This window comes from Eublepharis macularius, chromosome 6 (assembly GCF_028583425.1).
Source record: "Eublepharis macularius isolate TG4126 chromosome 6, MPM_Emac_v1.0, whole genome shotgun sequence".
NCBI classification, from domain to species: Eukaryota; Metazoa; Chordata; class Lepidosauria; order Squamata; family Eublepharidae; genus Eublepharis; species Eublepharis macularius.
In genome coordinates, this window is record NC_072795.1 from 97,114,762 (window position 1) to 97,133,168 (window position 18,407).

At 41.6% G+C, this 18,407-nt stretch overlaps 1 protein-coding gene across 19 annotated transcripts in view; it reads left to right on the top strand.

Annotated features, from left to right (window-relative positions):
- Positions 1-4,065: 4,065 nt before the first annotated feature.
- Positions 4,066-18,407, top strand: part of JAKMIP3 (Janus kinase and microtubule interacting protein 3) — a 75,682-nt gene continuing 61,340 nt past the window's right edge. For all 19 annotated transcript variants that reach the window (XM_054983107.1, XM_054983108.1, XM_054983109.1 and 16 more), the window contains exon 1: positions 4,066-4,212. In XM_054983107.1, the coding sequence (XP_054839082.1) occupies positions 4,078-4,212 (135 nt within the window). In that variant the 5' untranslated portion in view covers positions 4,066-4,077. The remainder of the gene's footprint in view (positions 4,213-18,407) is intronic.

An 18,407-nucleotide genomic window follows, 5' to 3' on the forward strand; every position in this document is an offset into this window, starting at 1 on the left:
ACAAAAGAGGCCTGGTACGCTTATCCCACAAGTCAAAAAAGCCTAATTTGTGATAGTCTTTTTCCCCACCACTGTGTTCATCACCATTCTTTCATCAAAGGTGGATTTCCTCTTCTCATGAATTTTAAGGGGTGATTTTTGACTGCTTCATCCTTCTTTCAGCTACTCATTGCACATGGCTTTGTTAGGGCTGCCAACCCCCTGCCCAGGGTGGGGATCCCCTGTTCCCGTCTCCTCCCCCCGACCCCAGTTACCTGGCCAGCAGGAGGCACCCCTGGGGCATCCCCCCGGCAGCACGGTGCACCCCTGGGTGGCACACCGTGCCCCACTATGCTACCACGCTCCACCATGGCACACTCCTGTGTCCAGCAGTGGGCCAAATCGGGCCCTTGGGGTGATTCAGCCCTTTGGCGAGTGCGGGAGCGCATGATGATGTCACTTCCCAGAAGTGACGTCATCACGCACGCCAGGAGCGCGCACATGAGAAGAAACGCCAAAGAGTGCGGAGCCTGAGTGCCAGGTTCTCAGTCCCCCACCGGGGGACTCAAGGGACCTGGCAACCCTAGGCTTTGTCCACATGGTTTCCCCAAGCCCCAGCATTTTGGTGCTCAGAGGTGACTGCTAGAGGAAGGGGAAAGTGGGAGAGATCTGCCTCCATCAATACTTGCCTTGCTCTGATGCTGCATAGAATCCAGTTCAGTATATTTTAATGAATGCATGTGCATGCCTTTTTGTAAGCACAAACACTTAGGCCATTATCATTCCTATTAAAAGATTAATGCAAAATACAGGGAGTTACTTAGTAACATTAAATGAAATCTCTTGAAAATCTCACATGTGGCTGCAATAAGGAGAATTAGGTCAGGCAGATTAAGGCCTGGGATTCACATTTGGCAGTCATACTGTAAATTGTGTGGTAGCTGTCTCTTTACATGAGACAAGTTGTGTGCTTGGCATTACTCTAAATGTTGAATCTTTTAAAGTGGATTTCAATACCCCCTTCCCCTTTTTTGTGTCATTCATTTATGTAATGTGGAGAAAGTTTGAAACAGCCTCTGAATTATATCCCAGAATGCAAATTATGATGTCAACAACCCGGGAATGGGAAACCCCAGAGAAGATGGGGTGACATCAATAAGGGTCTCACCACACAAGACACACTCGAATTACATGGGTAATTTGAGTGTATTTTGTAATTTGAGTGTATTTGAGTGTAATTCGAGTGTATTTTGTCACGTGTGGTTTGACCCTAAGTAATTGATTGCTGGGGTACACTGAGTGCCATGACGTAAGTATGACCACGTGGACATATCTATGATGATGACTATAACACCACCTATCCTGGCAATATGAGCGAATGAAAAACAAAGTTTTTAAAAGCTATAGATGATTAGCAAAACTCAACTTTGCAGGTTTTTGAATTTTATTTTGTTTATACCCCAGCTCTCTCCCCAATAGGGACCCAAGGTACCTTACATAATTCTCTTCTACATTTTATCCCCACAACAAGCCTGTGAAGTAGGTTAAGCTGAGAGTGTGCGACTGGCCCAAGGTTATTCAGCAAAAAAAGGTTAGCCAGCAAAAAAGAATACGCAAACAGTCATGGCACACAAGAGCTGCTCACACCATCTCAAAATTGTTTTCTGAGCCTAACACAGATATTTTTCTTCATTGCTCTTTAAAAAAAATGAGCTAAATCCCACAATTGTTTATGGAACAGGAGTATCTTGAGCAGAAATTTTATGGAACTGTGCCAGAATGCATGGCATTTTCTTTTCATTTGTTTACCGTACATAGTGAGATTTAATTAATAGTGAGTTCTAAGCTCCTTAAAGTATGGATGATAAACTTTTCAAATAGATGCATCACCTAATCTCTAGATATACCTGTTTCAGTGATCAGATAGTGTTCTTGAATATAAAAAGAATCTGGGCCATCTCAAAGTGATATACTTACATGCAAGCTAGCACTATGATTTCCCCACTCATTTAGTTATACAAGAAGGTAGTGCTGCTTTGTAATATATCTGAATGACACCTTACAATTGTGATATTCTTTAAAAAGAAAAATCCCTTTTTCAATTTTATTGTTTCTATTAAAAGAATATGAAATAGTATGCAACAGTAATGTTTGATAACATCTGCGTGCTCCATTTCATCCACCCATGTTCCAGCAAATATAAAGAGTTGGATCAAACAAATTGAGCAAAAGGAAAATAATTACCTGCACTGTTCTTCAATCATTTTCATGAGAGCTTGCACAGACATTTATGCAGTGCTATAATATTTTACTGTTGCTTTTGTACTTCTGCTTGTGCAAAAGATTGTGAAATTCGTTGTGCAACTGGTTGCATAAAGAGATACATGTCTTCGAATTTTCTTGTGTGACATTCTAATGTGAGGTATACAGTCCTGGGAACAGAAGCCTCCTTCTACACATGGAAAGGTTTTTGGATCCAAATCATAGTCTGTTTCCAGAGGTTATAGATCCAGGTCACTCATTCATGCATCTTGTTTAAACCACAGTACAATTAGTATCTATAATATATATAAAAGGAGACATATGCACAAGAGAATCAGCAGAAGAGAATCCCTGTGACTGAGCAAGTATATCAGTAGCAATGTTAAGTCAAATGTAATTAGACTGGAAATGCCACATTTTAATATTTACCTAATTGTAATGTTTTGCCATGTAAATATTTTCAGCTAATTAATGTGGAGGTTTGAATGTATGTTTTCTGTGACTAAAATGGAGTAAGAAATGTAGTAAGAAAGGAGAGGTCTGGATGGGTGAGTGAAGTGGGCTGTGATTGGATGGTAGCTGTACTCTAGGGGGCAGAGTGGTTTAGTCAGAGTTTTTCTAAGGGAAAGAGTTCAGTGTGTTGTTTAAGTGTTGATCATCAGAGCTATTCTGGGAGAAAGAGAGAGGAGGAGAGGAAGTCTCTGTGTCCCTTTCATTGTGGATATTATTAGTCTAAGTGGCAGCTGGGAAAAAATAAGTTTTTGTAACAGAGTCCATTTAAAAACGTTTGAAGATCTGTACTTATCTTGAAACCATTATGTTTAAGAACTACTTGAAACCATTATGCATATGTACTTATAAATAAACTCTATTCCTGTTTAAACAAAATGTCTGTTTTATCTGGAATAAAGGATCCCCTTTAAACCTCCCTCCCAATGTATCGACCTTCTATCAATCTACCAAATAGAACGAAGCGGGTCAACTGAGAGAGAACTAAAGCGACAGTCTTTGGTGGCAATGAAAATCTAAGGGAACACTAAGAAGGGAAGGGAAGCAGTATAATACAAGTCTCATAAAGGGAGTAAAATGCCTCACTAGTGAATGACATGCAGTGCAGGTACTATAATTAAACTCAGAATGCAGCCTACTAAGACATATTTCAGCACAGATTTGCAAGAGTATGATTAGCTACTTTTAAAAGATTGGCTACTTCTTACTTGTTCATAAAATATATTAGCATTGTCTATGCAAAATTGCAAATTGGATATGTTGAAAGTGTATCCTGAGCTAATCAAACTTTCAGGAAGAAAAATGTTTGCAAGTGTAGTGACACATATTCCACAATGTATTAGATTTGTACAGCCAATGTGTTACTTTATGGATCATAGTGTGCAGGAATTACAAAAATCATCTTGCAGTGGGGAAAAACAGTCAGTTTAAACATTAAACTCTTCAATACTCATATGTGGCCAAAGAAACCCTTGCAAATGTTCTGCATTTGCATCTCTTGAGCAATTTATAGTATCCCTCAACTGTGTTGTTTTTGAATAGGAAAAGTCACTCTGAGAGGTCCTGGCATCTCAAACTCCTGCTGATGAGACAGGAAACAAAAGATTCATATTTCCTCAGAAAAAGGGGATTCACCCCAAAGGTGCTGTCTTTCAGTATTTCATTCCTCTTCATCGAGTTGTATTCTTGTACACTAATTATGGACTTTCTGATACATGGTTGTTATTTACCTTTTTTCCAGGTGACTGAGAAAATGTAGTGAAACAGACTGGAGGAACAGACGAGAACGGAAAGTTCTCTCAGCTTGGGATTTTACACTATCTCACAATGTCAAAGAAGGGTGCCAACTTTCGAGCTAAAGGAGAAAGACCCGATGCCCTAGCTGTCTTGCAAGCTGCCAATGAAGAGCTCAGGGCAAAACTCACAGACATTCAAATAGAGCTCCAGCAAGAAAAGAGTAAGGTGTGCATCTTCCCTGCCTCCATTAATCAAAATGAAAATCTTCTGGTTACTGCTTGTTTCCAAAGCACACCCACTTCAGCATGGTGGGTGAACCTGAACACACTTGCAAAGCCATCCCATTGCTCCTGTGCAAAAACGCCAAAGTTCAATATACTTCATCACTATAGCCATGCAAAGATGCACCCCTAGTGCTGCAGGAAGCTCCACATCGACTTGTACACATTCATTGGAACATATGCTAAAGCCTGCACATATACAGATGTACACATGTACAGTTCTCTCCATACAGTCAGGAATTGTGCTGTTTCACAGTTATGTAGAAACAGATAATTCCATAAACATGCACTTGTACATGTATAAGCTGCATATGAGGGTGCATTCCAATTACTGCACATAGATTGGGGGCAGAACTTCCTGCCACAATCCTTCTTCCCTCCGAAATGCATTCATTATACACATTTAGAACATCTGAAAAGGGTTGTTTATCTTTATTTTTAAAAACCCTTGGCTTGTTAGAAGATAATTTGTATTAGTTTCTTTTTTTCAACTGAGTAGCATGATCTGTAAACTGAAAATTTGTTTATAAGAAGATACAGTAAACATTAAAGGGAGACCTTCCTCTTCATATTACTCTTACAGAACGAAGCCTGAAGGTTGCTTCAGATCCATTCCTTACATGAAGTGCATTTTGATGAATTATTTAGTGGCTTCTCTAATTGGTCCCCTATGGAGGCAAAAGCAGCTGTATTGTCAGCATGCACCGTATTCGGAAAAGCAAAATGCCAGGATGGGAGGGCAATGGCATAAATCCATATACCATACACATTAAATAAGCTGACTTGGCAATTCTTATTAAGAACAATCTAGGCTTTAATCCTAAAATTAAACAAAAATAAACGGCACTCTGGGGGTAACATCCTGGAGCTTGCTTTGCTTGAAAACTCAGGGTTTTGATGAAAGGGTGGCTGAAAAATTATATTGCTGGTGGAAATTGCTGCCTGAAATTACCGTTTCATGACAGAGGTGGCATTCATGTCTTAAGGTACTGTTTTTACCATTTGGGGGGATTCAGTCATTGTTCCTCCCACAGGTGCCTCAGCAGGGGAGGCAGTATGCAGGGCAGCAGCGGGTAGTGGAGGTGGGGGCAATGGCAGAGACTCCCTTCTCCTGCTCACCACTCTGGTTCCAGCACAGCGGCTTCAGCAGCTGGCAGGGGAGGAGGCAGCTCCTGTTCGTCCTCCCCCACCCACCCATTCACAGCCTTGGTTCAGAGGCAGTTGTCTGCTCAAGCATAGGCGACTGCTTTCTGTTTTGGTGATTTTTAAAAATACTCATCCTCTTTTTTAAAAAGGACTTTTCTGCAAGCCTGGGGCTCCCCCAGATTTGAAGAAAAGTCTCCTTTCTCTCTAGATGGCTCCAGTCCATGAATTTAAGTATCCACAGATGGGAGACTCAGGTTCACTGTTAGATATATTGATGATGTAAAGACTACTTTTTTCTGCACCCTCCTGTTAATAATTGGTTGTTGTCTTGATATTTATAATTATGACCACTACTATTATATTTTGAGCTGCCATTAAATTGAAAGGTTCCTATTGTGTTAAAATAAACTTAGAAGTGGGATCTAGTCTATAAAAGTTTATATTGGAATAATTTTTTTGTGTTAGTCTTTAAGGTATCACTTGACTGCTGCAATCAACGAACACAGCTACCCCTGTGGGGTGTTAAGCCGTATCTTTTTAAATTCTGACTTTATTTTGTTGTATACCACTCAGAACATATGAAGAAAACAATACATAAGAAAAGAAAGCACGTAGCAAGGCTTGAAAGCACAATGCCATAAGGAGCCAATGGAGATAAAGCAGAAATGTCAAAAAAGAGGACTGAAAAATTGAGATAGCCAGCATTTCTGTCTGTTTCGTTCAGCAACTTTGAGGACTGTATGTTAGCACATGTATGATAATTGTGGGATGGAGCATGTGTTCCCTGACCTCTTGTGTAACAGTTACAGGAGTTGACAGTCTCTGCCTCAGATGACTTTGTTGTGCAGTCTAAGCATAGACTGTTCATTTAGCTGTGATGGCACAAACCATGGCAGATGGCCAGAGCTTTTATATAGTTTTTACACAGTGTAGAGAAGGCTATGGCCATATAATTGATGCATGTGACCATTTTCACCCCTGTGTGAGTATTGGATTCTAAGCATTATCTGCAAACTAAATTTCCAAAGAGCAGTACCCCACCAAATATAGCTTCTAAATAGCCCCGTAAATGTCAAACAGTAGGCTTGTTTATATATGCAATTAATCACTAGAGTGTATGCCTAAGCACTACTGGTGATTTTCTCTGGAGCTTCACAAACACTGTCAGGATAAGTGATGAGGCTGTTGTTTTCACATGAAAAGTTTTGACTGAGAATTTCTACTCAGAGAAAGAGGAGACAATAATGGATTCTAATGTATTCATTTTACTTCAGCCAGCTTTTACTGAAAGGAAACAGAGTAGAATTTTAGCCAGAGTATATACAGATTGCAGTGCTCTTTCTCTAGGTTTTACTGTTTATTCCTAAGTCTTTCTTGGATCCCTATGCTATTTAGGGATATACTCTGCTTCCCTTATGCATGGTCTTAAGTGGACATCAAACAATCTTTCAATCTTTTAAAGAGATCACTTTATTTATTTTAAGATGCCTTTGTGCTGCCTTTCTTCCCATGTGTGTCTTTCAGGTGGCTAATTCATTTAAAAACATACAACAGATCAAAATTAAAATAAACCAAATCTCAGGTAGTATATTAAGGGAGTCATTTTCAGAGAATTTCCCACCACTCCATCTCACTGCAGTGCCCTGGCTCCCACTGAAATTATGGGATCTCTGAATTTTTCTGTGAGGCTTACTGCACAGAATGTGTACTATTTCATGCAAATGGGAAACAGTTACATGCATAGAAAATTTCATGTAAATTCTCTATACAGAAGTTAATCCATACACAGAAGTTAATCCATACACAGAACAGATTACATTTGCCATAAGAAGAATGGAACTCTCTTACTTTCCCCTCCCCATTGCAGTCCACTGGTCTCCACAAAATATTACTCCTGGGGAATGATATGGAGAGGGGGTCTGCAGTAGACTGGGGGTATCCAGGGAAATTGTTAGCTGAGTTATGGATCCAACACATAGTCTTTAGAATCACACTGATCTCTTTGCAGATCAGTTTGTTTCAAAGCTGGTCAAATAAGCAATAACCATGGGTAGCAGTAATTACAGTTTATTAATCCTAGTTAAAATCCAAAATATAGAGTAAAATGATGGTTAGGTTGCAGATCTATCCACCAGAGGGCAGGTACTAGAAGACATATGCAATAATCTTGTCCTGTAATTGCGGAAATGGCTTTTAAGGGTTTTGTGTGTTTGTGCAGAAGTGATGTTTATATATGATTAATATAAAACATAATTTGCAATCTTACATCAAATCATGTTTAACACCCTTAACATTCCTTAACAATAGTTCAGTCTACAGCTGTAGTGCTTAATCATTCATGATTACAAAAATAAATACATGTCTGCTACTGGTCTTAATTACTTCAAAATGGAAATTACTTGACCATATAGGAAGAACTACTTGTATAGATACATTGCCTGAAGCTGGTGATTGTGCGTTTTATCTCTTAAGACTAAACTAGATTCCATTGTGCTGTGGTAGTGAGAGATCAAGGTTCAAATCCTCACTCTGGCATGAAAGTTCACTGGGTGACCTTGGACAAGTCATACTCTTTCAGCCTATCTCACAAGGTTGCTGTGAGGATAAAATGGAAAGGAAAACCATATAAGTCATTTTGAGTCCACATATATCACATTTCATTTCAATAAATATAATAAATGAGAAAGTGAGAAATGAGAAATGAATTAAAATATATTTTAAAAATACATAATAGTTGTGTGTAACAATCTTCCGATGTTTGAAAATGAAAAACTTGTGGAGAGGTGCCAGAAGGGAAAGGTGCGTAATGGTGATGGTGATGTTTAAAGTAGATAGCAAAGACTGTGTGAAAGGGCTGATGAAGAGAAAGAAGACAGGCTGGCAAGATGCGGCCAAAGAATTGCTTCAAAATGAAAAGCAGAATTTTAAAATGAATTTGATAAAGAAATGCTTAACCTTAGTTGTTGTAGATTTTCTGGGCTGTATGGCCGTGGTCTTGGCTGTGGTCTCCTGTAGACCTTGTGACCTAATTGGAAGTTTGCTTTGCGGATGACCAAGGTATCTAGAAATGGGAGTTTACTCTCAATTTTTTTTCCTTGGTGAATTGTATGTTCAGGTGGATATTGTTTTTGCTATATATCAAAAGAATCACTGATCAGATGGGAAAACTTATGAAAAGGCACAACCTACAAACAGTATTCAGACCCACCAGAAAAATACAACAGATGCCTCAATCAGCAAAAGACAGTAGAGACCCTCTCACCTCTGCAGGAGTATACCGCATACCCTGCAGCTGTGGACAAGTTTACATCGGGACCACACAGCGTAGCATTCAGACAAGAATAAAAGAACATGAAAGACACTGCAGACTTGGTCAACCTGAAAAATCAGCAGTGGCTGAACATAGCCTAACTTAAACAGGACATAGTATCTTATTCCAGGACACTAAAATACTGGACAACACATCCAACTACGTTGTCAGATTGCACAGGGAAGCCATTGAAATTTATAAGCATAAGCACAATTTCAACAGGAAAGAAGAGAGTTTAAGAATGAAGAGGGCATGGTTTCCAGTCCTGAAAAACACCAGACTAACAAAATACCCGGCATCTTACAATAGCCCTACAGATAAGATTAGCATATCAACCACCAATCCATATGCAAAGGAACCTCCTCAGGATACAACGAAGCTTCCCCCCATTAGTATTCCACACCCTGGAAATAAGCTTTGCTTTCCAAAGAGCAGTAGCACTCCTCTCTCTCTTCCAGTCTTTTCAGCTAGCCTAGTCATGGCGACCTTTTTAAAAACACATGCCCCATGAGCCTTTTGCGAAACATGCAAATTAATACAAACCTAGGTACACCTCACTTATCTGCTAGTCCTGTCTGTTAGTTTGGTCTATCTATGTATCTACAGTCTATTAATCAGACCTAGGTCCTAGGCCAAACCTTTTTTCAGTACAGGCTTACATATGAGATGTTTTAAATCAAAATTGCCTTCTCCAGGCTGCTTTTCCACCTGAGGACAAAAGATGCAGGTAGTGGCAAGACCTGAGCATCATTGTTTTGGTCCTGATACAAATTTGTAGCATCCCTCTCTCCTAGGGTTACCAGCTCCAAGTTGGGAAATTCCTGGAGATACAGCAGGTGAAACCTGGAGAAAATGGGGTTTGGGGAGGGAAAAGACCTTGGCATGGCATAATTCCATAGAGTCCACCGCCCAAGGTAGCTGTTTTCTCCAGGTGAACTGATCTCTGTGGCCTGGAGACCAGTTGTAATTCCGTGAGATCTCCAGCCACAACCTGGAGGCTGGCAACCCTACTCTCTCTCCCAATCCTGTCATCATATACATATTATCAGAGTCATTTTGAAAATCTTATTTCTGAAATGACATAACTAGACCAGGTCATGATAATGACCTTGCAGCCTAGTCCACCCCTGCCCATGAGCTTCAGCAATGTACATCTCTGGGATGGTAATTGTGAAATAAGGAGTCCCTTACTTTGACCCAAGAAACAGTTGCTTTTCTCCTGAGGGGGAGAGTGGAAAGAGAAAGAAAGAGAGAGAAAAGTGGTCTGAGAGCAAACTGCAGCCAGGAACAGGCCTGCAAGAGGTGGAAGGACATCAGAGGGGATTGTAGGAGTAGGATTGCCAGCTGTCTTATAGACAGTCCGTTTTTTTGCCAGACTGTCCATGGGAAACCAAGTTCCCCTGTGTGTGCACCTGGGGCACATCCGGGCAGGCCTGCCATGCACCCAGAGAGCAGCTGGCGCACTCGCCTGTCTAGCCTGCTGTGTGGGGCACAGGCCCAGCCGCCTGGCCTGCCACATGCCTGGCCTCTTGCACTCCAGCAATGACATCACGGAAAGTGATGTCACCACACTGGGGATGGGATCTCAGGTGTGCAAAGGAAAGAAAAAACTAAGTACCAGGGCCCATGTCCAGTTTGGGGGGGAAGCCATCCAGCAACCCTATATAGGAACAAATGAATCCTCCCATAAGATTGAAGTTAAAAGTAGAACCCCCAGTTAATAGTGACTTGGAAAGAAGGGCCTAATATACTTTTCAGCTGTTCACCGCTTGGACCTAGGGTTGCCAGCCTCCAGGTGGTGGCGGGAGATCTCCCGGAATTACAACTGATCTCCAGCCAACAGAGATCAATCCCCTGGAGAAAACGACTGCTTTGGAGGGTGGACTCTATGGCATTATACCCACTGAGGCACCTCCCTTCCCCAAACCCCACCCTCTCCTGGCTCCACCTCCAAAATCTCCAGGAATTTCTCAACCCAGAGTTGGTAACCCTGCTTGAATCCCAGTTATTCTTTTCCACCCCTTCAGGAATGAAGCTTTCCTGATTAAAGTGCTTGCTGCTGTTAAGTGTTAACCACAAGTCAGTGGGCTTTAGGATTGCCAGCAAATGGCTGTAAACCAGCAGGAGAGTAGGGGGTGTGGGAACAGGGAAAGTGTCCCTGTGCCAGTAGCCCAAATTCTCTTCCAGTGAATACATGCACAAATCCTAGTGTGTTGCCTTGTTGTCATGCTGGTGACATGTTACTACTTTCTGGTATTTGCTGGGAGGGACATTGCAGCATTTGTGTAACACCTTTAAAAAAATTCTTCCTACCATCCCTCAGTGGACCGGTAAGTAACATTACTGGGGGACTTTGTCTCCCTAGTGTAGTTTGTGGAACTCACTGTGGTTGTGACAAAATTTGCTAGTCCTGAGGTGCCTTCAGCACTTAAGCCAAATCTTTCCTGCACAGGCACTCTACTAATTTATATTGATATTACAGTGTGATGTCACCACACTGGGGATGGGATCTCAGGTGTGCAAAGGAAAGAAAAAACTAAGTACCAGGGCCCATGTCCAGTTTGGGGGGGAAGCCATCCAGCAACCCTATATAGGAACAAATGAATCCTCCCATAAGATTGAAGTTAAAAGTAGAACCCCCAGTTAATAGTGACTTGGAAAGAAGGGCCTAATATACTTTTCAGCTGTTCACCGCTTGGACCTAGGGTTGCCAGCCTCCAGGTGGTGGCGGGAGATCTCCCGGAATTACAACTGATCTCCAGCCAACAGAGATCAATCCCCTGGAGAAAACGACTGCTTTGGAGGGTGGACTCTATGGCATTATACCCACTGAGGCACCTCCCTTCCCCAAACCCCACCCTCTCCTGGCTCCACCTCCAAAATCTCCAGGAATTTCTCAACCCAGAGTTGGTAACCCTGCTTGAATCCCAGTTATTCTTTTCCACCCCTTCAGGAATGAAGCTTTCCTGATTAAAGTGCTTGCTGCTGTTAAGTGTTAACCACAAGTCAGTGGGCTTTAGGATTGCCAGCAAATGGCTGTAAACCAGCAGGAGAGTAGGGGGTGTGGGAACAGGGAAAGTGTCCCTGTGCCAGTAGCCCAAATTCTCTTCCAGTGAATACATGCACAAATCCTAGTGTGTTGCCTTGTTGTCATGCTGGTGACATGTTACTACTTTCTGGTATTTGCTGGGAGGGACATTGCAGCATTTGTGTAACACCTTTAAAAAAATTCTTCCTACCATCCCTCAGTGGACCGGTAAGTAACATTACTGGGGGACTTTGTCTCCCTAGTGTAGTTTGTGGAACTCACTGTGGTTGTGACAAAATTTGCTAGTCCTGAGGTGCCTTCAGCACTTAAGCCAAATCTTTCCTGCACAGGCACTCTACTAATTTATATTGATATTACGCTTGTTTCTCGCCCCCCCCCCACCCAGATTGGTCTGGGTAACTATATAGTTTCCTTTACAGTAGCTCAAGTCTAAATTAAACAGAAAAAAATAGTTGCAGTGAAAAGTTAGCCAGGAATGCAAAGACTAGGGGGTGAGGGCTACGAGGACAACATTCTGGGGTCTATGGAACAAGGCAAGTTATTTGATTTGCTGTTTAAATATTTGGATTGAATCTGGGGAATAGTGAGAGAATTCATTCTGAGACTCTCAGCTGCCTCTTTTCCTGCCAGCTCTCCTGTCAAATTTACAGACTTCTGCAGCTATTCTCCATTTTTTAAAAAAAAAACTTGGAAGACCGTTTCAGGTAGGATTGGAGGTGGTATTTCAAAGCCAGTGGTTTCTTCCAGCTTGTTGGGCTCCTGCAGTTTGGCTCCTAGCTCTAGCTGCTGGGTGGAGTTTATTCACTGGGCTGCTGATGTTGCAATGGAGTAGAGGTGTGGAGTTAAGGCTCTGCTTGCTCTTGCTCTGCACCTCTTCCCCAGAACCCCACTATCAACAGTGTTTATTGCTGTATGTCTAGTTTGGGTCTTAATTAACCAATGTGAAGCTTTTTTTTTTTTGGATAAAGAGCATTGTTGAAAATTAGAAGTCACATTATATAAATATGTGTGCACATGTACATAGGGTTACCAACCTCCAGGTGGAGCCTGAAGTTACAACTAATCAGGCTACAGAAATCAGTTCTCCTGCAAGAAATGGCAGCTTTGGAGGGTAGATTCTATGCAGTCACATCCCCATGGGGCTTCCTCCCCTCCCCAAACTCTGTTCTCTCCAGGCACTTCTCCCAAATCTCCCAGAACTTCCTAAAACAGTGTTGATAATCCTACATGTGCTTTAGCATGAAAATAGTGGCTCAGATTCAAAGAAGTTCTGCACACTCAAGGAGGTTTGGCGCTTCTTTTTCACAAGCAGTAATTCCCCCTTTGAAATGGTGGGGCCTTGGTCATTCTGAAAGTAGTTTGTTGTATCCTGAACAATACAAATTGACAGCATTGACTTTGCTATCTTAAACTTGCAAGAACGGATCCAGTATTTTATCTCCATTGCTGAATGCTGGGTGCTGACCCTTGCAGCATTAGGAGCATTTAAAGGTTTGCAGATTCATACATATTATATGTAAGATTAGCCTAACATTTTAAACTTCTGTCTGTCCAAGTATGATGGTCTATAAATGCAAACTCTCCAGACTCTTGTATTGATTTTTCCATTGTAATTTTGTATGTTGCCATCCCTGGTAACATAAGCAGTATGCAATTTTGCAATCCTGATTTTAAAAAATAAGCAATGTGTTGAGATTAACATACCCAGCATATTGCTAACGTTAGCTGTAGACAAGCAATTATAGCAAAGAATTCTAAATGGATGGTCTCTTTGTAACTCATTTTTAATTAGGAGCTGGAGTGCTTTTATAAAACTGTCAGTTACATATTGAAAATTAGTTCAGCAGTACTATAATATTGAATTGCTTGTGCAGTGGATGCACACCTACAAAGACATTGTTAAAAGCAGATCATTTGTATGTTGTTATAAAATGTATGTGCTGTGCATGTTGTGAGAGATTTTTACTTTCAACATTGATTAATTAGTATCTGATAAAGTCTTGAGCAAGCACAAGGTTGTTCCAGCCATTTTAATGCAATTTGCTATTCCCTCTTTGGAACTGGAAGTGTTTAGGTTTAGGCAGCTTGCTAAGAAAATTTGTTGTCTTCATATTTGTTCAGTAGAAATGTTAGTGGAACTAACATCACCTTTTGCCCACCATCACTGTTTACCTGGCCAGTGGGGAATGGGCCTCCGGGACATGCTCTGAGGGCAAGCGCAATAACATTACTGACATCATTACGCCACCATGAGAGTGCCTCCGTGCTTTGCAGTGGGCTGATCTGAGCCCCAAACGGGGGTCTGTTTGGGCCCCAAATCAACCTGCTGCGAAGCACGCACTCCTCAGCCTTGCATGATGACATCACCTCCCAGAAGTGCTGCCATCATGCCGGCGCAGGGATGCACACCTGCAAGGACGATCCCAGCAGCATAAGGAAGGTAAGCACTGGGCACCACCTTCCCGCTGGGAGGGGAAGGGAGTCCTGGCAGCCCTATTCCTTAGCAAAGTAGGGATTCAAACCTACGTCTGCCAGACCCTAGTCTGATATTCTAACCCCTACACCACACTGGCTTTCATATGCTAAACCAGTGGAATTCTTGACATTTTTCTTTAAAAGGCTAATCGTGCCACATCACTAACTGCTTTTATATCTCCTCCAATCTCCAAAGTAGTTTGCCATTTTAAACAGCATGTGGAATTGAGGGGAACTTGCAAAAAACCCCTCTGCTTCTCATATTTGCCTACTGTGTGGATACCAACAGGTTCCTGGAATCTGTCAAGGGCACCACTTGCCAGTACAGGATACTTAAAACATGTAAAGGATATCAGTTAGTCCTAATATCCATTATGACTCAGACACTGATTCAGGGCATCTTTCCTTGTGCCTTAAAGCAGGCAGCCATTAATCTGTTGTTAAAAAACAAAAACAAATACCAGAGAAGAATGGTGTGCCTAGTTATTGCTCAGTATCTAATTAGCCCTCCCTGGATAAAATGGTAGAAAAACCAGCTGCAGAGCAACTCCAGGCCTTTCATTCTACAATCCCACCCCAAATGCATTTTTGTCTTACTTGGAATCTTTGCTGTTAGATTCTAATGTTATCATTAGAGATGGGCACGAATCAACAAAGAACCAAACCATGAGATTCGTGGTTCGTCTCCTTCCACGAACTACAAACTTACATGAAATTGCCTCGTTTTGTGAACCAGTTTGTTAGGTTCGTGGTTCATCGACTCCTGTCGTGGTTCAACAGCCCCCTTTATACCTAGAGATGCCAAACTCACAGGGAGTCTTCACCAGGTTCTCCTCCAGCCATCCTCCAAGTTTGGTGAAGATATACTGGGAGGTGGTCAACAGACAGGACTGCCTCCCTTCTGTCTCCCTGGGTGCCACAAGACTGGGGTGGGGTGGGACTTCCAGAATGAGACAGTGAAAGCACGACAGGGGAGTTTTATGAGCTCCCTGCCATGACCTTCCTGGTTCCTTGGGAGCTGAGAGATCGGACCCCCAAGCCCTCCCCCCAGAGAGGGGAGGCAGGCTGGAACAAAGTGGAAGAGCTTAGGGGGACTGGTGAACCTCCAGAAGCCCAGATACCGGTTCTGAAGCGAGGACCAAAGAAGGAGCCAACATGGCTACTTAACTGTGAAACCGGGAGTCCAGCAGGCCGAAGGAAAGCACAGCAAATCAAGCAGATTCTTAACAAGACAGATAAAAAACCAATTCTAAGAGAGCTTAACTGACCCCACAGCCTTCCATCAAGTATGTAGACAGATTCATGGTTTTACCGGGCAATCCAGCTTAACTACGCGCGGCTGCTTGAGCGAGCTGGGAGAGGCAGAGACGGGGGAGGAATGACTCTCTCAGAAATTGCTGGAATGCTATAAATCTTTGAATATAATTAACCAAAACAAAGCTTTTTACCACTTTCTGAAATGGCTTCTTGGGAAGAAGAGGTACTTGCTTGTTTGCTAGAAATGTCTAAAATAATGACGGAGTTACTAATTAAAGCAGATGCGATATTTGGAGTGGAAAAGGATAAAAGGAGTACAAGAAATCACAATCCAGAAAAAATTTCTGGAGGGACAGACTTAACTGAAAGGAAAACGGAGCCAAATGAGGGGAAAATCAGTCTGCGACACACTTTGCAAAATGGACGATCTTATCAGGACGTCCCCTTCAAGACACAAAACTTTAGTAAAGAAAAGGCAGGGCCACGAATCAGACCTGCATGGAGAGAAGCAGGCATCCCAACACAGAAAGGGGAGAAAAGAATGCAGTGGATCTTAAAACAGAAAAACAATCAGAGGAGTAACTACATCCATACTGATCTCCTTCAGAAATGGCTGGAAGACAAGGGAATCTACCTTTGGTGGCCCAGATCAATTAGGGATTGGATGTACTACGTCTCATGAAGAAAGAAGAAGAAAAAAGCAGATCTGCATGGAAAGAATCAAGCATGCCAATACTGAAAGGGGAAAGAGGGATTAAGGACTGGATGTACCACTTTTCATGAAGAGAGAAGAAAAAACAACTATCAGAATCTTAGGGCATATCAAGACTCATTAATGCAGACTCAACCTCTTACTTAAATAGCTTTCCCCTTCTTTCCTTATTTTCTCTTTTTTATATAACACTATATAGTCTATGTTAATGGGTCTTTGGAGTTTATTAATTGTACTTAGACTGTACTCCTTCTCAAAATATAAAATACTGGCTAAGTTAAATGACCACCTGCTCTTCTTAACCTTACGAGTATGAAAACCCAAGTAAATAAGTCCAGATGGTCAAAATAAAATAGATGAAGGAGTTACTATTTTTAAAAGGTAAAATTGTGTTTTAACTATATAGTTATGTGATTACCCTAGTCTTATCAATATAGAACGATCCCTGATTAAAAGGTAAAAGAGGTGAAATGTGATCTATCTGTAACATGCACAAAAGAAAAAATTACTAGAAATATAAGCTACAGAGTAAGTGGATTAAAGAGTATAGAAATTAATAAAAGGGAATCTTGAAGGTATATGGGGCGCTAATTACATATATAATGGTTTTTTATATCTAGATGGATGATTATGTGTCTTGTATGTGAATCTCATAAATGCTTATGGCCTGTTGTAATCCCTCCCTATATATTATAAAAACCCAATATTTTTTTTTTTTAAAAAAGACTGGGGTAGGGTGGGGTGGAGGAAAAAAGGAACCTCGCCCAATGACCTTCCCAGCAAGGACAACTGCAGAAAATAAGAAAGAGGCTTTTCAGTCTCTTTTGAAGCAGCAAATCCAGCCAAAAGCTCCCAAATCCACTCTCTCTCACTCCAAATTCCAGCAACAGTTCCTCCCTCTCCCCCTGTCTACTGAAGAGCTGCGCCTTGTATAAGAAACGCTCACATGGAGCAGAACAGGAGCTCTCCGGTTGGCAGATAGACTTGCCTAACAGGGTTTGGAGAGATGAGATTGGTGTTCTCATGACTACAGAAGGCCCATCTCCTCAGTTGCCTAGGGGATTAATCCCCCTGCTCCTTGCTGTATAGGGCAGAATGGAAGCTCTCCAGTTGGCAGGGAGAGATGCCTATCAAGCTTTTGTAGGCTAAGATTGGGGTTTCCATGCCAAAAAAACTTCTGCAGAAGTTCCTGGCATCCATTGCCTGGGCAATCAATGGATTGGCGCCAACCTGTCTGGCGTCATGAATCGATTACAAATTGAATGAACCGTCCAAAAAAGTCATGGAGTTCGTGAAAAACGTGGCCCCATGAAACACATTTTCCTGAACCACAAATCGGCCCAATTCGTCACAAAATTTTATTCCTATTTCTGTTTGTGCCCACCTCTAGTTATCATACCTTGTAATTTGTTTGGTGATTGACTGATGTTGTCATACTTGTAATCTGCCTTGAGTCCTCATGAGAAAGGCAGATTATAAATGAATAATTTAATTAGCATCAGCGGAAGCGCTGAGTGAGTATGGAGTTGTTTCGACCATATTAATCTAGCATGCTGTTTCTTATTTTAACCATGAAACTGCTAATTAGATAGAATTACTGTCAGGTCTTACGTATGCATCTGATTTTAGACACTGCATTTTTATCATTTAAGAAAAGCATTTAGACAGTTGGAAAATTAAATAAACGCATACCAATTAGCCTTCTTTTATTAGAGCACAGGTGAATTTTTATTTCCCCAATGAAATCTCCATATTCGATGTGGGAGAACGTTTCAGTTGAACAGCTAAGTGACTTGCATGAAAAGCAAACATGTTCCTGGATTATGTCCATGCCCTAGATTCTCAACAAAACTCAGAGGTGTTCAAAAGCCCCCCAAATGTTGGTTTTTAAGGCTCAAGGAAATGATGAACTGTATGGGCAAGTCCACAAGGCACGGTCTAAAAAAGCTCCTAAGCCTTGGCAGCTTGCTTGATCAACTGAATTGAGTTTGACAGGAATAAGAAGCAAAAAAGCAAAATTAAATACTGTTCTGATTCAGCTTTTGTTTTTACAAGTGGCTTTCTTTGTAAGTAGAAAGCACAACCTGGACTGAACTTCATATTAGGCAATTAAACACATCTTTCCCATTTAAATGAAAAGCGGGGATGAGGATTTGTACCTGGGAATCTGCAGGCAGCAGTTGAGTGGTT